The sequence below is a fragment of the Lathyrus oleraceus genome, chromosome 1, assembly GCF_024323335.1.
Source record: "Lathyrus oleraceus cultivar Zhongwan6 chromosome 1, CAAS_Psat_ZW6_1.0, whole genome shotgun sequence".
In the NCBI taxonomy this organism is placed as follows: Eukaryota; Viridiplantae; Streptophyta; class Magnoliopsida; order Fabales; family Fabaceae; genus Lathyrus; species Lathyrus oleraceus.
Window position 1 is genome coordinate 266,280,268 of NC_066579.1, and position 26,525 is coordinate 266,306,792.

The 26,525-nt window shown below is 32.9% G+C and overlaps 1 protein-coding gene across 1 annotated transcript; it reads right to left on the reverse strand.

Moving 5' to 3' along the window:
* Positions 1-20,035: 20,035 nt before the first annotated feature.
* On the reverse strand, positions 20,036-21,862 carry LOC127130119 (protein DETOXIFICATION 49). The gene has a single exon (XM_051059186.1). The coding sequence runs from the start codon at positions 21,734-21,736 to the stop codon at positions 20,150-20,152; it is 1,587 nt and encodes a 528-aa protein (XP_050915143.1). The 5' UTR covers positions 21,737-21,862; the 3' UTR covers positions 20,036-20,149.
* Between the last annotated feature and the right edge of the window lie 4,663 nt (positions 21,863-26,525).

The window sequence follows — 26,525 nt, forward strand, 5'->3', positions numbered from 1 at the left end:
AACGCGTTATAAAAGACCATAAAAAGTGAACACCGCGCACGTGATAACTTGCATCGCGTGTGCAATGCACCTTTAATGACCCTATCACGTGTGCGATGCTGCATGTGATTATTCCCGAAGCTACATCCTTTTTTGCTCCTTTTCACTCCAATTTTCACTAAGTCCATAATTTTCACACTTAGCTATTTTTTCCTCATTCTTTGGTTATTCTTCTTCATTTTGACTCTACTTTAACTTGTTTTGCTCTGACTCTTTTTTGACTAAATATATGCAATGAAGGACGGTCATCCCTCACCCTCAATATTTTAGGGGTCACCTTGTCAACCTTGTATCTAAGTATGAAATATCTGGTCTCTTATGAATCGGTTGGAATAGTCCAAGGTGATCAAGAGATAACCAAAGAATGTTACCAGGGGAGACTCAAGAGAGTGGAAGGAGGGCATAGGTGGTTACAACTGCCACTTTGCAAATAGACGCGCAATGAATGAATTTTATAAATTTATATCCTAGGATTGACCCCGATAAAGAAAGATTGACACCCACGAAAGATCTAAAGAAGGTCTAGATCAAGCCTTAAGGAAAAAGAAGAGTTTATAACCTTGCTAAAGAAAAACACGTGTTTGTTTGCTTGGACCCCTTCAGACATGTCGGATATAGATGCTAAAATGGTATGTCACTGCCTCGCCATAGATTCCTCTATGAAGTCGATCACATAGAGAATACAAAAAGTTGGCAAAGAGAACCGGGAGGCGATCGACAAGAAGGTGGGGAAGTTAAAAAATACAAGTTTCATAACTAAATTCAAATATCAACTTTTCTAGCTAACATGGTCCTTGTTCGGAAATCAATAAATGAAGGCCGATGTACGTCGATTTCATAAATTTGAACATATTGTGCCCTAAAGATCTATACCTTTTGTCTAACATTAACAGATTAATCAACGAGTCTTCAATTTATAATACTTTAAGCTTCATGGACACATACTCTAGTTACAACAAAATAAAAATCGAGCTCTTGGTCGCGCCTAAGACCATGTCCATCTCAAACCATGGAAATTACTATTACAATATAATACCATTTGGATTAAAGAACACATGCGATACTTATCAAAGCCTAATTAATGCATTGTTCTATTACTAAATAAGGTGTAATCTGAAGGTCTACATCGACAATATTATTGTGAAGACTCTGGAGAAGGAAGTCATTGTAAATATTTGGAAGATATCATAGATTCAGTTTGAAGATACAATATGTGCTTGAATCTCGCCAAGTGCTCCTTTGGGGTTCAAGCGAGAAAATTCTTAAGGTTTATGTTGACCAGAAGGGAGAGTATAAGCGAACCCTTACAAGTGTAAGGTGACCATTGACATGAGAAGCCCTTTCAACGTCAAGGAAGTTCAACAACTAACAGGGCACTTATCCTCCTTATCTTATTTTCTTTCTTATGCGGGTAACAAAGCATACCACTTCTTAGATACCCTGAAGAATAAGAAGGACATTTTCTAGTGGGTAAACAAATGTGAGGAAGTGTTTGCGGCATTGAAAGTCTTTTTGGTGACACCGCTTATTTTGACACGCCTTAAGGTAAGGGCACCCTTATACTTGTATTTATTAGTCTCACATAACATGATGAGTTATCTACTCGTCCAGGAGAAAAAAAAGATTGAATAAATAGTCTACTTCGTGAGCAGGGTATTCAAAATTGCAAAGGTCATGCATCAGAAAATTGAGAGATTGGTGTTAGCGGTAGTGATTACTGTGAGGAAACTCATACCATATATCCAATATCATCGTGTGATGATCAAAACCAATTATCCCATCCATCGAATCCTGAAAAATCTAGATCTAGCATGTAAAATGTTAGCCTTATCAATTGAATCATTCAAGTATAATATCCATTTTGTACCTAGATAAAGTATAAAATTCTAGGTTCTGGAATATTCGTTGGCGGAGTTTGGTTCACCTTCGGGCGAGAAGGCCCATTATGTATGGATACTACCAGTGGATGTTGCCTTAAATCTAAAGGGAAGTGGCTCGATAATAGTGATTGATGGCTCAGACAACCTCCTCTTGGAGAAATCTATGAGATACAAGTTCAAAGCCAACAATAATTGATATGAATATGAAGCCTTCATCGCTGGTATGAACCTTGCCTTGCAGAATGGTGCTTCAAGTCTCAAAGCGAGGAAAGCTCGTAGTAAATCACAAATCAGGTCGGAAAATAATATCAGGCAAAGAAGGCCTAGCTAATCAAATATCTCATAAAGGTACAAGAATTATCTAATAATTTCAAAATCTTTGAAGTAATATATCTAGCAAGGGAACATAACTCTTGAGCATATCTCCTCTCAAAGCTCACTAGCACCAAGATCCCGACCATAATAGAACAATCATACAATAAAATCTAGCCTTACCTAGTATCTAAATCAAAGAAATCAACAAAATTGAAGTCGCCCAACCCTTAGGGTGTATGACACCCATAATACATTACCTAACGACAGAGGAACTACCTTTTGACGAGGTTGAGGCGAAGAAGATCCAAAATCTTGCAACAAAATACAACCTACTGTCTAAAAAACTCTATAATATAGGAATAATCTTCTCCATGTTAAAATGTATAGGGGAGGGACATACCGCCTTGGTCCCTATAGAAGTCCACTAAGGAGCATGTGGCACCCACATCAGTGGATGATCTCTTGCCCACAAGCTATTAAGGGCAAGCTATTATTGGCTCACCTTGATTAAATATAGTGAGGATTTCATCAAAAAATGTGATAGAATCCAAAGACATTCCAATCTACAACACATGTCAGTTGAGACTCTTCATTCTATCACATCACCTTGGACATTTACAAGTGGGGCATTGAAATCTTAGGACCTTCCTCCTGGCATCGGGTAGCCTACTTCACTAGGTGGATATAGGCGTAGTCTGTCTCCAAAATCACAATAGAGAGGGTACAGAGTTTCTATTGGCAACAAATTATATGTATGTTCAACCTGCCCAGAATCATTATCTCAAACAATTGGACACAATTTTCTAGTTCGATTATGGTAGAATTTTGTAACCACCTGGGATACAGACAAAGTTCATCTCAATCGTACATCTATAGGCTAAAAGGCAAGTCGACTTTTCTAACAAAGTAATACTACATGAGATAAAGAAAAAAGTTGACGATGTCAATGGTCTGTGGGCCAAGCAACTTCACGAAGTTTTATAGTTATATCACAATACCCCAAACTTCACCATCAAGTAAACACCATTAATAATGGTCTATGACGGTGACGTTATGATTCCGTTTGAAATTGACACGCCCACTTGGAGGCACACACATATCCACAAGGAAGGAAATGAGGCAGAATATAGGTGTGCAACTGACCTGGTAGACAAAAGTAGGGAGATCGCCTAAATCAGGGAGTTCGCCGCGAAACAGAGAGTCACTAGAAGATACAATTTGAAGGTGGACCCCAGTGATATTCAAGAAGGCGACCTAGTACTCAGACATGTCGTCACACATACCCAATTAGGAACACTGTTAACTAACTAGAAAGGCGCGTATCGAGTATACTAGAATCTTATATATGGATATAAACTTGAATGCAATACATGTTGAACCTTCACTAGAGGATCCTTGCCACCTACAAGATAATTATATGTTGCCAGAACACCAACATAAACTCCAAGATTAATGGGCAAAGCATAAAAAATTTCAAATATCATAGAATTAACCAACATAAATTATGAGCATTTTCTTCAACATTGAATGGCGTAATTGCCAACAGACTTACAAATAGTGAGAATATAAATACCAAATTGAACCTTCCCCAAGCGATATCTGAGGGATTCATATTTGCTAGTGGCATTTGAGAGACTCGCCCCAATGAGTCTTGAAGGATTCAGACCAAAGATATCAGTAAGATTGCCACCCTATTTAAGTTAATCACTTCACCCTTTCCAATGCCTCATGCTTAAAGGAATTTGGATTGGGTTAAATTTATGGAAAACTTTGAATAAAGTAACATGGGGGAACTCCCGAATGAGGGCAAGTCGCCCATAGTGAAAAGTAAGTTGGCCTCACGAAGGCCATTGCAGGCTACCATATTAGGCCAGAGTTTGGGACCCATGCTTTGTCTCATATAACGCATGCGGCTTCTGAGGTTAATAAGGAGTAACGATTTGGGAATGTCAAACAATAAGGAAAATAATCTCTTACACAATTTAAGGGAAAATGAGTCTCATTCACTCAAGGTTTCTAATCAATGATGAGAGAAACTGCTTCCTGACTTTCTAACCTAAACCCAATGGATCTTCTATAATGTCTTGATTCCAGAATTTAGAGATTCATTCACTAATCTCACAAAAACCATATATAAAGAGTCTCTTGTAACCTTAAATCATACTAACCTTACACACATACAAGCTACTACTAAGTGACATGCCTTTAATGAGGAAAACATTTTTTGATGCTGACAAATTTTGTCTAATGATGACAACGAATCCTTAATGATAAGTCAAGCATAAGCGGTTAAAGATGAAGACCAAGATATTAGGGTCTAATATGACTTGACTATTTGATTATGGTAACCAAATGCAATATAAATCAAGCCTCATATCATATTAAATAATGAAAGTGTCTATAAGAAAGAAAGCATATGAAAAAGTCATGAAGAACAAGAAGGCCCGGCCTCGATTAGTCTTAGTGAATACTTTGTAAATCATAAGGGCGTTCTCGTAAAAGTGCATGGCTAAATCACACACACGCATGAAAAAAAATTAAAATTCTTTTTCTCAAGAAAACATTTTCAAAAATGTCTTGATGTTGGGCCATATGAGTTGGAAGCTGTCTGAAAAGCTCTGGGAAAATTTTTGTATTTGCCAATCGATTAGCACATTGAACCAATCGATTGGTTCAGTTGAAAAATGCGCCCTAAGTCATTAGGCCAACATCTTAATGAGGTGTAACAGCTAAATATATTTTTTGTTCCATTTTTTACTTGATAATTGATTAATTTGAAAGGAACCAATCAATTGGTTCCTGGTGCCAATCGATTGGCATGTCATAAAATATCTTTAAAACTATTTTATTTTTGAGCCAACCTTTAGCCTATAAATAGAGATCTCTTCCCTCATTTCAAATCATTCAGAAACTTGTTTCATTTCACACTTCTCACACACACCCTCTCTCTCTAAACTTGTCTTTTGTTTACTTTCTCTCACTAAAAATTTAGCCGAAATGCTTTTTGAGAAAGTTTTTTTGCAAGTGAGGAAGTTGTAATTCTGGAAGTGTAGATTTGTAAGTTCACCAAGGAAATCTTGCTTATACCTTAGTTGAAAATTTTGTCCAATTAGGGATTGTTTGTTTGGGTTCGAAGTTAAACTAGTAAAAATATTAGGTTTGGGAGTTGTGTGATCAAGTCTCTTGTTTAGGTTAGAGATCAGACAATGGTAAAATCTCATAGGTTCTTGGTTAGCCCGTGGTAAAACCAGGTTTAGGTTAAAGCTTATCCTAGTATTAAAAGAATTTTTAGGTTGGAGATCAACCCATGGTAAAATCTCATAAGTTATTGGTTACCATAGTTTAAAATCAAGGTTGAGGTTCGAGAGCTCACCTCAAAGTTAAAAGCTTCCAAATTTTGTTTAAAAGCTTGAAGACTATCCACCCCGGGATTCTTATGGAAAGAAGACTAACCGCTTCGATCCTCCATTTGGAAGGAAGACTCACCACTTCACTCCATAGCTTGTTGTTTAGTTGGAAGTTAGCTATAAACTTAATTTTTCCTTGTATAAGGGTATTCAAGAGTTTAACCTACTAAAAGCTCTTAAGTTCAGTGGATACTCTCAAGATCAATTGTTTGAGAGAAGAGTAGTTCTTTTTCTCTATTTTACTGAACCTCTATAACTTTCGGTGTCTTCTGTCTTCTCTTAAACTCTTTAGTTTCCGAACTTTACATTTTTATTTTCCGTTGTTCAATCTTAAAACAATTTTCAAAACATTTTATAACTCTAATTTTAATTCCAAAAAAAATTCAAAACCCTTTTTTTTCTTAAACACGCAATTCACCCGACTCTTATGGAAAGAAGACTAACCGCTTCGATCCTCCATTTGGAAGGAAGACTCACCACTTCACTCCATAGTTTGTTGTTTAGTTGGAAGTTAGCTATAAACTTAATTTTTCCTTGTATAAGGGTATTCAAGAGTTTAACCTACTAAAAGCTCTTAAGTTCAGTGGATACTCTCAAGATCAATTGTTTGGGAGAAGAGTAGGTCTATTTCTCTATTTTACTGAACCTCTATAACTTCCGGTGTCTTCTGTCTTCTCTTAAACTCTTTAGTTTCCGCACTTTACATTTTTATTTTCCGTTGTTCAATCTTAAAACAATTTTTAAAACATTTTATAACTCTAATTTTAATTCCAAAAAAATTTCAAAACCCTTTTTTTTTCTTAAACACACAATTCACCCCCCCCCCCCCCCCCCTCTCTCTCTCTTGTGTGTGAAATCACATGTCCCATAAGTGGAATTAAATCCTAACTCCTGTTTAAGGATTAATTTCTAAAGAAGGAAGATGACTCCCAACACGAGTTCCTTTCTAAACACACCATTACTTTTCAATAATAGTAGATTTGGTATTTGGCAAGCTAGGTTTAGAATTTTCTTTCAAAGCATCAATAATGAATTATGGGAAACTATAATCAATGGTTCGTTTACCCGTACTCATAAAGTAAATGGAAAATTAGTAGATAAACCTAACTCCCTTTGGACCAAAGAGGAAAAGCGAAAGTTTGTGATAGATTTTAAAACTAAGAGCTTTATAACAATGTCTCTAGATGATAGTAAATCTTACTATGTTCATCAATATAATACCGCCAAGGAAATTTGGGATACTCTTGAGATGATATATGGAGTCTCTCCAAGTATCGAATAAGAATAGATAAATACATAAGGCGAACAGGATGAATATACCACTTTTAGTTTTCAAAGTTTATAAATGTTAGAAATTATATTGGATCTTTGTCAGAAACCAATGTCTAAAATTTAAGAATGGGAAGTTTAATCCAATCCTTAAATCAAAAGATGGCAACCTTTGTGAATTTCAGGAAAAATCTAAAAAGAATGAGATTGTTGAGAAATTGAACGAACTAGTTTAATTACTCAAAGATGAAGAAGTAAAACTCGAAGAATCATTAACTTCAGCATACTCCTATTATACAAATTCGATAGAATCCTTTGAGAGAACATACTCAGTAGTTAAACGATTTTCGGAAAATTCAACATCAAATGAAGGAACCTCTTGTTTAAGAAACGGTGAAAAAAGAAGTTTCTTCAATATTTGAACATAGAAGAAGAGGATAAACATTAACCTTGGGGGGAAATATAAGAGAATTTTATTCCAACAGAGAAGATGAAATTTGCTTAAAGGCATCCTACTAGGAAGATATGTTAAGGTAACCAAACCATCTTAAGAGCAATTGATTAGAATGAGTGCTCAATTAGTTAAATAAAATGACAAACTTAGGGAACACAACTTAGGTCTTAAGGAATCGTTAAAAGATCTTGAAGAAGTTAATAAATCCTTCAAGGTAGAAATAATTAAAATTAGAAGCTCGAGAGAAACATGTGAGACTTGTGTCTCCTTGAAAAAGGAAGTCAATGATTTGCATAAAACCCTAGGTAAGTTCACCCAAGGGAAAGAAAATCTTGACTTGATCCTATAGAGTCAAAAATCTTCCATACACAAGAATGGACTAGGATTTAAAAGGAATAAAAAACCTAGTAAAGGAATATGTCACAAGAAAAAGGATCGTCCAGTTTATAAGTGCACACACTATAAAAGAGTTGGTCATTTAGATCCTTTTTGTTTTGATCAATTAAAAATATCTAAACGCAACAATCTTAGATCTTCTGAAACTAATGCACCTGGGCCAAAAAAGACGTGGGCATCAAAGGTGAAACCCTTAGTGTTTTGTAGGTATGCCTTGCACCTAGAAGTTATAAATGATTATCATTGGAGTTGTGCAAAGCAATAATATACTTCTAAGTATACAATTTTATAAAGTTTCTGATCTAAGGATGAACAACTATGGCAAATATCAACCACAGTGATCAAAGGAAGTGGTTATCAAGAATTCTTTATAAAAGAGTGTCTTTTAGGAAAGAGGTGAAAATAAACTAAATGGTGAGTGCAAAAAAGTAAATAAATAAAACATAAGACTCAAAGATGCACTAAGAAGGTTGAACAACAAAATCCCAATCAAATGAAAACGTGAAAATCGATAAGAGAAGCTTGGCGCGCAAAATTTCAGATCAAATTCAAGCCAAACTTGTCCTCCAAGCAAACCAAATATCAACATTATTGATGAACATGCAAAATCTTGAGAGATTTGATTTACCAATCTATTTGAGGCGTTAGCTAATTGACTGACACTTCTATTTTGGAAATATTTTTCCTTGATTTTCAATCAGCATAATCTCCATTAATTACATGCCAGAAATATATGATCAAATCACCAGATGACACGCTATAAATAGGTATTCATATTTAATCTTTTTGCATTGCATATTTTCCTGCAAGTGTGAGATTGTTCTTAAAAATTATAATGGCTCCCAAATGGATAAACTTTTCCACTAGTCCTTTCTTTGACTTCTTCACTACCAAATAACAAGAGATAGGGTTTTTTTCGAGATTTTTCCAATTGATCCCTTGTAAGAACTCACACCCTAGATCCAAAAGATTTTTATTCAAAACTTTTGAAGAACTCAACCTGTCCATTTTCCTCTGTACCCCCTCAAAAAGGGTATTTCCATCTCTAGTCATCATGTTCTTCTCAAATATGCACATCACAAATGGAATACTTCAAACTAAAAAGGCATAGGATAACTCTACCAATAGAAGAATTTAGAGAGATTCTAAATCACCCTCATAAAGATACCCTCGTCAAACCCGAGACAAAATAAATAGATACGATCACAAGCTCGTTGCATCCTCCATTATGACGGAATATCACCGACCATGCCAAATCCCTTCATTGTTGGATATATATATATATATATATATATATATATATATATATATATATATATATATATATATATATATATATAACTCACTAATGCACTTGGGCTAATAGAAAACAAAATCAATGTGAATTGGGAAAAACAAGTAATCGAATACATGATAGAAGTAAAGAGAGATTGAGTATGGATTCAATATGGAAATCTAGTCACAAAGATTTTGGAGGATATTGGATACAATTTAAGAGGTGAAGAATTCAAGGAAGAAACAACTATATCAGGAAAATCAGTCATACCATCAATGAAATTTGAGATGATCAATGGAAACATAACTGAAAAACTTCGCTCAAATGAGAAGAAAAGAAAAGCAAACGCTCAAGAAGTTCTCATAGAGTTAGACGACTTCTTTATTCCTCAACCACCCACAACAAAATACCTACTCAAAGTCATAATTAGAAAGATAAATGTGATTAACGACAAGTTTGACTTCATAACTGACACTTCATCACAGATAAAACACAACTACCTAAAGACATATTCTTCTATGATGATCTTTATATAGAATAGTCTCACATATGTGTTTGAATTCATGTTATTTCCTATTTTTAGCAATTTTTAATTTAAAAAATTCCCTTCTTGTTCTTTGAATTTTTAGTATTAATAAAACAATGTTTTTCCCTTTCCTAAATGTTTATTTGTATGTGTTTGCATATTAAGATTTTTCCCATTGCTTATTTACCCTCCTTTTTTACCTATACTCTCAAGGGGTGTAGATTATACTTTCTACTTAATTAAGGGGAAATTTGATTACTCTAAATACTTTTATTTGTTTCTTTTACCATATCTCTGAGAGATGTGTTGTCATTATAACAAAGGGGAGGATGGGGATATGGAACCTTATTTTGCAGGTTACTTTTAATTAATATTCCTTTAATGAGGACAACGAATTTTGATAATGATGACAACTACCTTAATGACAAGTCAAACATAAGTGATTAAGTGGTTAAAGATACATACTAGTATATTATGTTTAGATAATACTTGGATATCTGATGATGACAACTAAATGGAATATAACTCAAGTCTCGTCTCAAATAAACTCAAGCAAGTGTCTATAAGAAAGAAATTAAAGCATCTTTTAAAGTTTTGAAGAACAAGAAAGTGAAATCTCAATTAGTTTGAGTGAATACTTTCTAAAGCATAAGACAATTTTCGTAAAAGTCCATGGTTAAATCACACACAAATGAAAATAAATTTAAACTGATTTTTCTCAAGAAAATATTTTCAAAAATGTCTTGAAATTGTGTCAGATGAGTTGGAAGTTGTCTGAAAAGCTCTGGGCAAAGTTCTGTCTTTGCCAATCGATTGGCACATTGAACCAATTGATTGGTTAAGTTCAAAAATGTGCCTTAAGTGATTAGGAAACATCTTAATAAGGTGTAGCAACTAAATATATTTTCTTTCCATTTTTAACTTGGAAATCGATTAATTTAAAAGGAACCAATTGATTGGTTCATGGCGTCAATCGATTGGCAAGTCATAAAATATATTTAAAACCATTTCCTTTTCGATCCAACCTCTAGTCTATAAATAAAGGATCATTCCCTCCTTTCAAGTCATCCAGAATCGTGTTTCATTTCACACTTCACACACTCTCTCTCTCTCTAAAGTTTTCTTTTGTTTACTTTCTCTCACTAAGAATTTAGTCGAAGTGCTTTTTGAGAAAGTCTTTATGCAAGTGAGGAAGTTGTAATTTTGGAAGGATAGATTTTTAAGTTCACCAAGGAACTCTTGTTTATACCTTGGTTAAAACATGTCTATCCAATTAGAGATTGTTTGTTTCGGTTCGAATCTAAACCCGTAAAAAGCTTAAGTTTGAGATTTGTGTGATCGAGTCTCTTGTTTAGGTTTGAGATCAGCCAATGGTAATATCTCATAGGTTCTTGGTTATCCTTTGGTAAAACCAGTTTTAGATTAAAGCTTATCCCGGTATTAAAGGTTTCTTTAGGTTGGAGATCAGCATGTGGTAAAATAGTATAGGTTATTGGTTAGCACGGTATAAAACCAAGATTAAGGTTTGAGAACTCATCTCGGTGTTAAAAGCTCCCAATGTTTGTTTAGAAGCTTGAAGATTATTCATGCCAAGATTCTTGTGGAAATAAGACTAACCGCTTCGATCCTCCATTTGCAAGAAGACTCGCCACTTCACTCCGCAGTTTACTATTTAGTTGGAGGTTAGCTATAAACTTCATTTTTTCTTGTATAAGGGGGTTCAAGAGTTTAACCTACTAACAATTCTTAAATTTATTGTATACTATCATGACCAATTCTTGGGAAGAGGAGTATGTATTTTTCTCTGTTTAACCGAAGCTCTATAACTTCAGGTGTATTTTCTATTCCCTTAAACTCTTTAGTTTCCGCACTTTACATTCTGCATTTTTTATTTTTCGCTGCTCAATCTTAAAACAATTTTCAAAATATTTTATAACTCTGATTTGAATTCGAAAAGTTTTTCAAAACCAAGTTTTGATGAAACACACATTCACCTCCCTCTTGTATGTGAAGTCACATGTCCAACAAAAGGTCCCCGACAACCATCCAAAAGGAGAGACAATCTGTGTAGAACCTTTTTACCACACGAGAGTTATCCTGCAGATAATATGGGCAATCCAAGTTTCAGATACATCCAACGTCTCCCGATATCACATGCTCACAAATATCAAGTTATTATAATTGCCCAATTATAAATATGAAACACGCGAGTTTTAGGTACACAATTTCAATTTGAATTTAAATTCACTAATCTCTTTTACATACTGACTTGAGCATTAGAGTGTTAATCTTACATGTCAGCTCTTCTCCGCCACATCAAAAGCTCAATTCGTCGTTATTGTCAATTCTCACTCCATTTTTTATTTCGCAATGAAACATAAATTAATTTAATTATCAATTTGATCAAATATTACATATAAAAAAAATGTTATGGCTAATTCATAATCAATGTTGTCTAAATTTGTTACATTAACTAAAAAATATAATTAAGTTGTCATAATTAAATTAAATTAAATTTATTACTATGTTAAAAGTAGTTTGTATAACAATAATAATAATTAAATAACATATTTAAAAATATAATAATTATTATTTATTTTAAAATAAATTGTATTTATTAAAGCGACACTTATTTTAAAACTGAGAGAATATTTATTATAAATTCACCCACAATTAACTGATTTAGAGTCGTTTAAGTTGTTATTTGGAGATGATGTTGAAAGCTAGTTTATGTTAAAATCAGTTTTTTTTTCAATTATCTTGTTTTTGGTATTACGAAAATAAAGTATAAAATATACAATATCTAATATCTTTGTAATATTTTTGTTGACTATAAAAATATCTCTTCAAAATTTACTTAACTCTAAAATCATGTTGGACCGACCCTCCATGCTTAAGTAAGACTACCTTATACTTTCCAACTTGACGACAAAATCCCACCACTTGAAACATTAAAACATAGATTTTCACATATCATTCATTAAATGTTGACCTAGAAAAAATAGAAACTTCACATATATCAATTGTTCATCTTGTGATCTCAATTGTTATTGATTCAATGTTTGTTATGATCCTCTTCTTGTTTTGGGCAAACTTGATTCTATAGTTGAGATCTTTCTTAGTACAACAATAACATGGAATAGTGTGTTTTTATTGTTATAATCTTTTCTACCCCATGTTGAAGTAACAAACTAGTAACATTGTATGTTTTGGTCAATGTGAAGATCATGAAATTGATAGTTGATATTGTAAAAAATATATAAATTAATAAATAAATAAAGGTCTCAATCTCCCATCCATAATAAAAAATTGAAAATTTATTGTCACTTGGAAATTTCAAAAAGATACTGTTTTCAAATTATTACCTAATCAAATTCAGACAGTAAGATAGTGTGTCAATTTTGTATATATTGCTTGAAAGTGCATGGCTATTCAATGATATGACCAAATATCTTAGTTTAGTAGCAATATGATTATAAATAAATAAAATATCAATAGTGTGAATAGTAAGATATAAACAAAGACAGCTAGTTACTTAGAATGTATAAAAAATAAATAAACAAATACACTGGGATCATGAGTTAGATTAATTATAGTTTAATTATTGAAAAATATATAGATTTTATTTTGTCATGAGTTAATTATGAAAAATTTAAAATTTTATACTAAATTTTTTATTGCACTCTCTCAAAAAAGGTCATGATTAAGATATATATTCATAAATTATGACAACTTAATCAAGATTTTACTATTTATAATTAAATTTATTATTTTAAATTATAATAGTATAAGCTGGCTGCTTTGATTAAATTAAAATTCTCAACCCCTAAATCAATTTCACTATATTAATAATTCTTAGTTTTTAGAATGAATTCATTAATTTTTCTTCCTCAAAAAATATTTATTTATTGAAGAATTTCATTGACCATTTTTTATGAGACTATTTTTATTGAAGAAAAAAATCTTTGAGAACATGGTTGTTAAAAATCATTTGAGATAAAAGCATTTCTCATTATGTTTTTATTATTAAATTTGACCGATTATGTTATTTTATAGATTTAATTTATTTTTATAAAATTGGTTTGTAATTGAAAATAATTTTTTTATAAATGTGTGTTATTATTTTCATAATTGGATTCAATATACATGATTTATAATGGGATTAGTTATTATTTTCATATCATTTTAGAATATCATTCTATGATTTTTATTTTAAAATTTATTCAATATACATGATTTATATTTAGTCTAAATATATTAATTATTCAATAATTTAAAAAATATATTTGTTATAATAAAATCAACTTTTTTTTAACTTTTACCAATGCTCTTACTTTGAAAGACAAAAGAACGAATGGAAAATAAAACAAAAAAAAATCATTTAATTTAATGTAGTAAAAAAGTCAGAAGAAAACAGAAATTAAGAAATGATTGCCCCATTTTCTGCGTATAGCTGATAGAAACAGATAAAACAAAACAGAGGGTACACAAATTAAAGAACATAATAGCTACCTATCTTTAGCGCAACACGTTTTTTCTATTTTCCTATCACATTCAAATTCAATGCACTGCAAATTTGTTGTAATTCAATTTCACAGAAATGTAATCAGAACAATAGCCTTAAAAAGACATGGACCATGTAAATAAAAAATCTCAACACACACCCTTTTCCAATTTAAGAGTTTCGTGACAAAAATATATTTATAATTTAATTTACATATACACTAATCACACCTTTATTAAACTTGTTTGATATATCTGGCTAATCCAACTAAATTGGGATAGCTGATAAACCAACATATTCATTCCATTTAAAATTATTTTTCAAAAGTTCTATAGGACTGACGAGATGGAGATAGTTGAAGATGCGAGTTTAAAACATTTATCTATCCTACATTGGGTGCGCGAATATGCAGTTTTTTGGATTCTAAAACTTAAAACAATGCATTGCGAGCCAAACTTGTTTTGCTACCCCAACAACATTCAAAATTAAAATTGACAAAATTGTTGGAAATCCCCCAAAACCTATAGAGAATTTCAATCGATCTTAATGAACAAGATTGTTATTACCCACACAATAGCAATGAAAAGAGAAGAACAATGGAGAAAGAAAGAGTGTAAAGAACAATGAAGGAGAAGAGTAATAAAATTCTGTAGAGTTTCTCTCTGTCCACAAACTGTGGAAAACTTCTTATTCACTTTGCAACTGTAAAATACTGTGAATACAATGTTATGAATACTCTATTCATTTTATTACAAAAATAAGGGTTACTCCCTCTATTTATAGATTTAGGTTAACTTGGACCTCAAGTCAAAGTCCAAAATTATAGAAGCCCAAAATAGCCAACACTACTAAAATAGGCCTAAGTCGAAATCCTGTGTGAAGTAACATGCTTCGGCACTTCGACATACTAACACAACTCAACACACTAGGTGGTTCGGCACCTCCTTGTTCCTGTCGAGAAACATGCTTCGACACAAGAAATTACAATTCAACACACCACCTAATTCATTGTGTCTAAGCTATCTACATTCATCATAGCTCTTAATCTTATGAACAGCTCGACCTGCACTCCCTTCGTCATAATGTCTGCAACCTGATTCTCAGTCTTGCAGTATTCCACATTCATCTTCCCATCTGCTACCTGCTCTCGAAGATAATTGAACTTCATTTCGATGTACTTGCTTCGACCATGTGCTATTGGATTCTTCGCCAGATTGATAGCTGACATGCTGTCGATCCTCATGGTAATTGCTCCATGACTCTTCGCTGTTATCTCTTCGACCAGATTCACCATCCATGTTGCTTGACATGCACAAAGAGAAGCAGTTATGTATTTTTCTTCGCGGGACGATAATGCCACTACTAGTTCCTTTCTCGAACTCAAAGCAATTGGTACACCACCTAGCATAAACACATAGCCAGCTGTGGATTTTCGATCCTCAACATCACTTAACCAACTTGAGTCGGTGTATCCCACTAATTTGCATTCTTTTCCTTCATCAGCTGCAGGAAACAAAGTGTCATAATCGAGAGTTCCTTTCAGATACCTTAGTATCCTCTTCGCCGCTGCTATATGTGATACCTTTGGCTTCTGCATGAACCTACTCACCATACCTACATTATATGCTAAGTCAGGCCTTGTATGACAAAGGTATCGAAGTGACCTAATAAGTCTTCTATATTGGGTTGGTTCAACATCATCTTCATCTGAATCTTTCGATAGTTGTAATCTGGGCTCAGCTGGAGCCGAAGTTGGGTTGCAATCTTGCATCTCAAATCTCTTGAGTATTTCGCCTGCATACCTTCTTTGGTGCATCATTAAACCTCTACCACTCTTGTAGAATTCGATGCAAAGAAAATATAAAATGTCACCCAGATCTGACATTTCGAATTCCTTGTTGAGATCACCTTTGAAGTCTTTGATCTCCTTCTTGCAACTATCTGTTATCAACAGATCATCGACATAGAGGCCTATTATAAGCAATTCATTCTTGCTTCTTCTTACATATACTCGATGTTCAGATTTGCACTTCACAAATTCCTTCTCCCTTAAAAAGCCATCTATCTTCTTGTTCCAAGCTCTTGGAGCTTGTTTAAGTCCGTACAGGGCTTTATGCAGCCTGTACACTTCTTTCTTCGCCATGTTTCACAAATCCAGCTGGTTGTGCAACATAAACTTCTTCTTCTAAGGGACCATTAAGGAACGCACATTTCACATCCATCTGACACATCTGCCAGTTGTTCATGTTTTCTAGACCAACAACCAACTTGATTGTTTTGATCCTAGCAACAGGTGCAAAAACCTCATCGAAGTCGATTCGTTCTTTTTGAAGAAATCATTTCGCCACAAGTCTCACCTTGTGTCGAGTCACTTCTTCTATGGGATTCAACTTTACCTTATATACCCACTTCACATCGATTTCCTTCTTGTATTGGGGCAATTCAACAAGTGACCAAGTGTTGTTGACTTCGATTGGCTTCAGCTCTTCTTCCATTGCTTTCATCCATTTCGAATCTTTCAATGCATCAACTGCATTGACAGGTTCGACATCTGCGTAGAAAGCATAGTGTACCAACTCACCTTCTTCATTGACCACATCATCTGATGTAATCACACATTTTTGCAACCTTGTAGGCATGTGTCTTGTTCTTTGAGGTCTGCTTGGGCCTGCTTCACCTCTGACTTCTTCCTGTCGAACTTCTCTTTCGACTTCACTAGTTGGTTCATCAGAAAAGATTCTTACTGAATATTTCTTGACATTCTCAGTCCAATCCCACTCCTTGAGCTCATCTATGATCACGTCTCTGCTGATCACCACTTGCTTATTCACTGGGTCGAACAACTTGTATCCTCCAATCGAATGATATCCTATCAGGATCATCTAATTCGACTTGTCATCAAGTTTTCTTCTCAACTGATCTGGAACATGTCTATGTGTTATAGATCCAAACACCCTCAGATGACTCAAGTAGGCTTAACACCAAACCAACATTCTTCTGGCGTGATTCCTTCTAGCTTCTTCGTCGGACATCTGTTCAGGATATATGTCGCAGTCGACACAGCTTCTCTCCATAATTCTTTGGGTAGATGCTTGCCTTTCAACATACTTCTAACCATATTCATGATGGTTATATTCTTCCTTTCTGCGACTCTATTCTTCTATGGAGTGTAGGGTGGCACCACCTCATGCACAATCCATTCTTTCACACATAATGCATTGAAGTCTTTCGACACATATTCTCCACCATCATCAGTTCTCAAAATCTTGATCTTCCGACCGCTCTATCTTTCGACCATAGATTTAAACTTGGCAAATACCTCGATCACTTCACTTTTCTTCTAGATCAGGTAAGACCACGACTTTCGACCGAAATCATCTATGAATGTAACAAAGTATTTGTTACCTCCAATCGAATCCACCTGGAGAGGACCACATACATCAGAGTATATGACTTCAAGAATTGCCTTCGACCTGCTTCCTGCACCCTTACTGAAGTTGTTCTTATGCTGCTTTGCCTGGACACATTCTTCAACACTTCGTTTGGAATGTCGATTTCTGGTAATCCTGAAACCATATTTCTTCTCTTCAAATCTATGATGTCTTTGAGATTGAGATGGCCAAGTCTGTAATGCCATATCCATTCATCCCTGTTGGCTGTTGTTGCAAGGCACTTATGCTCCATCACATTTAGTTCAATCTTGAAGGTTCTATTCTAAGATATTGGAGCCTTCAAGATCAACCTTCCATTTGAGTCGAGAACTCTCATCATCTTGTCTTCGATCGACACCTTGTAGTTCTTTTCAACTAACTGCCCTATGTTGAGCAAATTACTCTTCATGCATGGTATGTACAACACATTTGAAATTACTGACCTCTTGCCATCTTTCCTCATAATCAGAACATCACCAACACCTTCAGCTGCTAGAGTGTTGTCATTTGAAAATTTCACCATGTTCTTAATTGAGGGTTTTATGTTGACAAACCATATTTTCTTCTAGACATGTGTGATGAGCATCATGAATTCAAGTACCACTGATCCTTGAATCTCTCTTCATCTCTTATTGTAACCATCAACAATGCTTCTTCTTCTTCATGTTTCGCCATCTTTGCATAAGTTTCTTGATTCTTCTGCTTTTCTGGACAATCACTATAATAGTGACCATACCTTTGACAATTGTAACACTGAATGTGACTCTTTTCTGGCTTTTGACCACCACCTCTTCCTCTACCTGCAACACCACCTCTTTGGTTGCCTTGGTTCCAGGGTTTTCTATGATTCGACCAATTTTCTTCTAGCTGATTTCGACTAGTTGAATTGTTGTAACCTCCTCTGCCTTTGTTGTCATTCCAACTTCCTTTGTCTTTTCTTTCTTTTGTTGATTGAGCCTGCAAAGCCATATCACTCTTCGACTTTCCTGCAACTCTTTCATCCATTCTTTGTTCATGAGATTCAAGCGTCCCTTGAAGCTCTTCCTTTTTCAATTTTGACAAATCTTTCGACTCTTCTATGGCTACTACCACATGGTCGAACTTTGGAGCCAACGACCTCAAGATCTTTCCAACAACAGATCTTGATGTCAACACTTCTCCACATACCTTGATTTGATTCACCGGTATCATAACCTTGGTGAAAAAATCAGTTATGCTTTCACTGTCTTCCATCTGAAGCAATTCATATGTTCTTTTGTGAGTTTGTAACCTCACCTCTTTCACCTTCTTCGCGTCTCCAAACGATTTATCCAGAATTCCCCATGCTTCTTTCGCTGACTCTGCATCACTAATCTTTTCAAAGTTATCTGCATCAACACATTGATGGATTATAAAGAGAGCTTTACAATCTTGCTTCTTCAATTCTTTATGTGCAGTCTTTTCTTGATCTGTCGTGGCTTCTGCAAGCGTTGTTACTCCTTCCTTCACAAGATCCCAAAGATCTTGATAATAGAACACAACCTTTATCTACTTGCACCAATTCTCATAATTGTTTTTCTTGAGAATCAGAAGATTTGCTGGAAAATGCCGGTTTGGATGATTCGTTGCCATGGTGATTTTCTTTCCACGAATCGATTAAACCGGGGCTTTTGATATCAGATATTGGAAATCCCCCAAAATCTATGGAGAATTTCAATCAATCTTGATGAACAAGATTGTTATTACCCACACAATAGCAATGAAAAGAGAAGAACAATGGAGAAAAAAAGAGTGTAAAGAACGATGAATGAGAAGAGTAATAAAATTCTGCAGAGTTTCTCTCTACTCACAAACTGTGGAAAAACTTCTTATTCACTTTGCAACTGATAAATACCGTGAATACAATGTTATGAATACTCTATTCAATTCATTACAAAAATAAGGGTTACCCCCTGTATTTATAGATTTAGGTTAACTTGGACCTCAAGCCAAAGCCCAAAACTATAAAAGCCCAAAATAACCAACACTACTAAAATAAGCCTAAGTCAAAATCCTGTGTGAAATAACATGTTTCGACACTTCGACATACTAACACAACTTAACAAACTAGGTGGTTCGATATTTCCTTGTTCCTGTCGAGCAACATGCTTCGACACAAGGAATTACAATCCAACAAAAATAAATTATCCAGTTGATTATATTTCAGTTGTTCTAACATGACTCTTTGTATATTATAATTAATCTGACCAATTAAAATTATATTTAATATTTATTTTTAATTAAAGTAATTATTATTATAATCTCGTCTTAATCCATTGTGAAACTTTGGTGTTTATTATAATCTTTCTTATAGGTCAAAACATATAAAATTAAAATCATTCTTTTAACTATTGCATGCACAGAGATGATTCGAACTCAAAATCTTTGCACAAAATTGTTGTATGTGCGGGATTTGAACTTATGAAAAGTCTCGGAATAATCAGAAAGAGATTATCATCTCATTCAAATGTTGTTTAAAATCGTATATATTTTTGACTAGGTAAATTTTTTGAACAAATATATACTAATATTAATTTCATATATTTATATAAAAGTTATCATCTGTCTCTACCTGCTGCATCTCTCTATACAGTTAAAGACAATTACTTCTTTCTATCTTTACAAAGAGATTCATTAAACCAAACACAAACACTCTTCATCATTATCATCATCTTCATCTTCAACATCATCAACAAATGTCAAAAAATCTCCATTATTTACAGAACCAATTAACTTGTCTTGATCAATTTCACCACCACTTTCTGATCCATTCACTAGTTTCCTTGCTCTTGAAGCTTCAAATTTCCAATCAGTTTTATAAACAACAATCAACATAGTAACAGCACATGATCCCTGAGCCGCAAGCAAACCAAGCCAAAGACCTTCAAAATCATATCCACCATAGAAGGCTAGACAAACAGAAACCGGCATTCCGACAAGATAAAAACATCCTAGGTTTATGTTAGCACCAACTTTAGGTCTTGCTGTTCCTCTAAGAACACCACAGCCTGTTGTTTGAGGACAGTTACCTAGTTCACACAAACCTATAATTGGTAAAACCATTGATGTTAAGGTAATGATTTCTTGGTCATTTGTGAACATGCTAGCCCATATGTTTCTTACACAAAGAGTGAAAATGAATGCTAATAAACCACAAATGAAGCTGAATGATAAGCCGGAAATTGCGGAAAGTTTAGCTTTTGATGGCTTTTGTGCACCTATCATGTTACCAACTCTTGTTGAGACACTATTGCTTAGTGAGTAAGGTAAAATGTACATCAATGAAGTGATTTGAATCAACACACCCATTGATGCAACACTTGATCTTGGGTTGATTAGGTAGCCACAAAAGATAGTCATAAATTCATACCACCACCATTCCAAACATACAGAAATGCAGCTTGGAACGGCGAGGTTTAGAAGTGGTAACCACTCCCGGAAAATTTCTGACGAAAATCCGGCCCACGTCTTTTCGTGCGTGCCGGAGAAGTAAATGTAGAAGATCAAAGAAGCAAGAAGGTTGAAATTTGTCCACACCCCACTTAAGGCAACACCTTTAATACCCAAATTGAGGTAAAAGACTAGAAAATAATTGATGGGTATGTGGAGAATGATTGAAAAAGTTGCACAAAGAGTGAGAGGAAGAGTTATGGATTGAGTCCTAAGGTAAATTCTCAAAGGGTGTATGAAAGATTGAGCAACAAGATCAGGGATTGAGTAGAGAATATAAGTTTGAGCCATTGTTGCAATTTCTTCATCTTGGTTGAAAAACAAAAGTAGATTTTTCATGTAAAGCCATGAGATTGAAATTGGGATTGAAACCAAAAGAAGCAAAAGAATGGTTCTTTGAAGACAAAGACCAAGAAGTGTAAACTTTTTAGCACCAAAAGCTTGGCCACAAATTGGTTCCATGCCAACAGCAAGACCAGAGAGAATGGAGTAGCCAGTGATGTTTGCAAAGCCAACAGCAAGGGATCCACCGGCAAGAGCAAGGTCATTGAGGTGACCAAGGAAAAGCATTGAAATCATGGATCTACAATATAGGAGAAGACATGTTAGGATCATTGGAAAAGCTATGTTGGAAATTGAAGTCATTTCTTTGAAGGTGTGAGAGAGATGGTTATGTAAAGTTTGGTTCTTTTTTGGTTTTGGGATTAAAGGGTTGGTGAGGATCATGTTGTTGGTTTCATTAGGATTAGGATTTGGATTTGTTTCACACATGGTGTTTGGTTTGGTTGTTTTTTGTGTCTCTTTTTAGGGAGAAAAATTGGCTTTGAATAGAGGTGAAACAGAGTGAGGAAACAGAGGAGAGATGAAGAGAGAGAGAGAGAGAGGAATGAATGAGTAAGGAAAGGATTGTTGTTGTTGGGATTTTATAGTGATTTTGTTGAGGGGACCAAAGTGTTTGAAAACTCTGACTCTGAGGTAGTTTGGGAAAAGCTAAAGTTTTTGTTTTTATTGATTTTTTATATTCATGCATATATTGAAACTTGAAAAGGGTTAGTATTAAATTTAGAGTTGAAAAGATACATACATGTTCATGAATACTATGATTATGTATTTACTACTATTTTCTCAAAAGACTAAAATTAAGACCTCAAAAGAATATTGTACTCTCTCTCAGTCATAAATAAAAATTATTACTTAAATATTAATATAACTAATATGATACCCGGATATTGGTATGATATCCGTATTTATTAATATAATAAAAAAATAATAAAAGATAAAATTATATAAATAAATTGGTATTTATAATTTTTTTATATATATAAAAATATTTGAATTAATAGTATTTTTAATATGTATGTAATATTATTTTTGTTTTTCTAGATTTATTCCCATTTATTAAAATAAGACAATTTAAAAATATTTGGATCAACTATATATATTTTGTTACATATATATTGAGTTAATAAATTTCTATCATTTAATATTTTGATTAGTAGTTTTATTTTCCTTGGTTATATAATTTCTTTAAACTCGTGGCCACATGTTTCATTTAAATCCGTGGATACCCAAACGTTTGCATGGTTTATCATGTCTTACGCGTATTTCTTTTCAAAAGATAATAAAAATAAAAACAAAATTGTTTAAACAAAAGAATTTATTATATTTTTTAAAAAGACACATTTTTATTTATAATTGGATCATAAATATAATTTTTTATATATACAAATATTTAGATCAACAATATACTTTGATTAGTAGTTTTATTTTTCTTGTTTATATAATTTCTTTAAATTCGTGGCCAAATGTTTCATTTAAATCCGTGGATAACCGAGTGTTTGCATGGTTACTCATGTGTTACGCGCATTTCTTTTCAAAATGTAATAAAAATAAAATTAAAATAAAAACAAAATTGTTTAAACAAAAAAATTATCATTTTTTAAAAAAAGACACATTTTTATTTATGATTGGATTGTAAATGTATTTTTTTCTTATATACAAATATTTGAATTAACAAATTTTTTCGTACGTAAATATTATTTTTGTCTTATTTTTTCACTATAAGTTTAATATGTCTTATTTTCCCGTATACAAATATTTGGATCAATTTTACATTTTTCCGTATCTCTTATTTTTTCATTATGAGTCTAATATATTTTATTCCTAAAATATATTAGTTTTATTTTTTTATCATAAAATAATTAAACATATTGCTTATCATCATATAATTTTGATACTATTTAATTCATATATTACTTATGTATTTATTCTAGATCGTGATACTAATTTATAATAGAGATTAATTGTTATGCACTGTCAGAGTAAAAAATTTTACACTGTCAATGCATCACAATCATCTGTTTGTATTACTTTTTAAATATTTAAATCAGTAGTTGTGATTAACTGATAATTTACACTGGTATATCAATTAAATTTTTTATAATATTATTAATTTTTATATTATAATATATTATCTTTTGTAATCTTTAATTTTTAATGCGATTCATCCGTCTTATTTTATTTTATGTCTCGTTCTATTTTTATTTACATTGGAATTTAATTCATTTATAATGTAGGATTATTTTGTACTAAATTGCATGATCATTGATTTATTTATATGAAATCACGTATATGATTTTTTTTGGATTAAACATGTATTTTTTCGTATTTAAAAAATAAAAGTCACGTATTTTCTTTCATTTGATCAACAAATAAAAGTATTTAATAAATTATAGCAAAAAATTGTCATTGATTTGTAGTTACAGTGATTGAAGTCAGATTTTTTTTTTTTAAATCAGTCACTATTCTATTGAATATCGTTCATTCTTTTAAGGTAAGTGTAGAAATACGTGCCAAATACAAAGTAAAGAAAAATATAATTTCAAATCATTCATGTTTTGAATATATTCATTCATAAATATGTATTTAAAATGATTTAATTTCTCTATTCTTTCACAAATATAGTTTAATTTTTCTTAATTACAAATTATTGCATATTTAACATTTTTATGATAATGAAAAATATGTTTATTAATTATTTAAATTTTTTATTTTTTATATTAAACATTAATTATAAATAAGCAATAAAAATCTATTTTTTATAGTTTCTATATAATTAGTATATTTTAATAATATTAGCATTTATAATTATTAGTTATACAATTTAATACATAATATATATAAAATTAAAAAATATTTATGTATTAATAAAAAATATATAATTAATATTATTCAAATTAATAATTATTCAAATGAATATACACATTGTTCCACCATCAGAGAATCAACTTGGTGTCCATAATTCATTGATTTTTCTCTAAAATCCAACTAATCTATTTTTCATAAAGTCAAAAGTTTTCGCATCTTCACTTTACAAACCCAAAATTTATTCAATCTCATCTTTTTACAAACCCAGAATTTATTTTTCACAAAACCAAAATTTGTCACATCTTCTTAATAGAAACACAAAATTCATTCCCCTCAACCCAAAAAACCTAAGAAAATCTAGAAAACTCATAACTTACCATCAGTTCATCACCAAACCCAAAACATTATCAAGAATATCACCAACAGAGTCCTTCAATTTTCGTGCACAGCCTTCTTCATCCAATCATATTTTTAAACTACAAACTCATTAGATTTGCTGATCTTTTAAATTCAAAAAAATGTGAGTCAGATTTGTATAAGTTTTATTTTTTCTATAAATGAATAATAAGTTATTAAACTATGATATTTTCCTTGATTGAACATACTAATCTAGACTAACCATTTGTGTGAAAAAAAATTTAAATAAATATAAATTTTGCTTTTATTTAAAGTTTTTTATAAATTATACTCATAAATTACATTATTATATTAATATATAAAATATATATACTTGTGTCTCTATCATATATTTTTTAACATTAATGAGATCCTCGTAACTGTATTCAAGTCGTGTCTTATATCTGTGTCCGAATCAGAACTTTATAGGATCCAGAACAAATGAATTCTTGCAACTTTTAATCTTTAATTATGTGAGTTTCGCCCTTACGCTCTTAGTTTTTTTTTTAAAAGTAAACTAATATTTTAAACGTGCATGTTTTATTATATCTACCTAAATTTTTAGGAGTTCTTGTGGGACGGTTTAACCTGAGCAGATAAATATAATAAAATAAAAATAGAGTTCAGCACTATGATTTTCTTTTTCTATAAACATTAAAATACTATTGTTTAATTTAGGGGGAAATTATTTTTAGTTTTAATTTTTTTTTTGGTAATAATTAGTTTCCTTATTGCATTCCAATGTTTAAAATATCACCCTTTCATTTTTAAATATTTTGGAAATTTCAAATTTCAAATTTATTTATTATATTGATGTTTTAAGTGGAGTAATAAGCTGGAAAGTTACATAATGGGATTTTTTTATCCAAATATCTCTGTTTTAAAAAAAATTCTCAAAATAATCTTGTTTTAAAAAAAAAATTCAATCTATCCCACTTTGAAGAGGAGGCGCCAGACCATTTGGCGTCTGCTCTTAAACTCAGAGAGAAAACATCAATTGGATTGGCTAGTGCTCCTTGTATTGCCAATCCAATTGATGCATATGTGTTAAGCTTTAAAGGAGGCACCAATTGGTCTGACACCTGTGTGTGTTTTATAATTTTTTTTGAAAAACATTCTACATGATAAATAAAGTCGAAATCGGACCAATTCATACTAATATTAATACTCGTTTACACAAAAAGATTAATGTCGATGACCGGGATCACCTAACCGACCTCCGGTCCCACATCCCCTAGCTACCCGAACTCGTGGGCCTAACCCACGTTGATGATTCATCCCAAGTGTTTGAGTATTTGAGGGTCCAGGAACATCACCATAAACTGCAGGAGATTGCCTCAGATAGTCAGACAAATCAGCATAGTCTTGTGTATGCATCGAAGGTGTCATAGCTGAGTTCATGACCCATGCCAGAGTAGTTGGGTTGTGTTTGAGTTGTTGGAGGGCGACCGAGACAATTGAAGGGAGACATTGGTGTGAGTGATGCGTCGAGGAAAGGTTGAAATGATTTTTGTGGTGTTTGGTAGACATATGGTTGTTGAAGGTTTTGGTTTTGAGATGTTTGGGTTGGCTATGGTAGGAGGAGGGACGGTTGATGTTAAATGATCGTTGAGTTTTTTGGCTTAGGCGGCTATGGTAGGGTGATGTGTTGGGTGCATAGCGATGTTGAGTCTCTTGATGATGATCTAGTTGTTGGTGGTGGTACGGGGTATGCTCTTGGTATTGTGGTTGGGTGTATGGCATGTTAGGGTTGTATGCTTGTGTGTTTGTGGATCGGAAAGTTTGATGGATAAGGGGTTGTGAGTAGCCGGTATGACAATGTTGTTGGGGGTTAGATGTTGAGCCTTCTGGTGTGTAAGTTGTCTGGCGTGGATCGTATAGGTACATATCCTCGACGATGAACTCAAATCCAACCGATCTGTACCAAGCCATATAATTACGACTTGGTTTTTCTTCAGTTGGCATCACAACGTCAGTTAATACATGGTCATGACAATGCTTCCATTTGCATCACTCA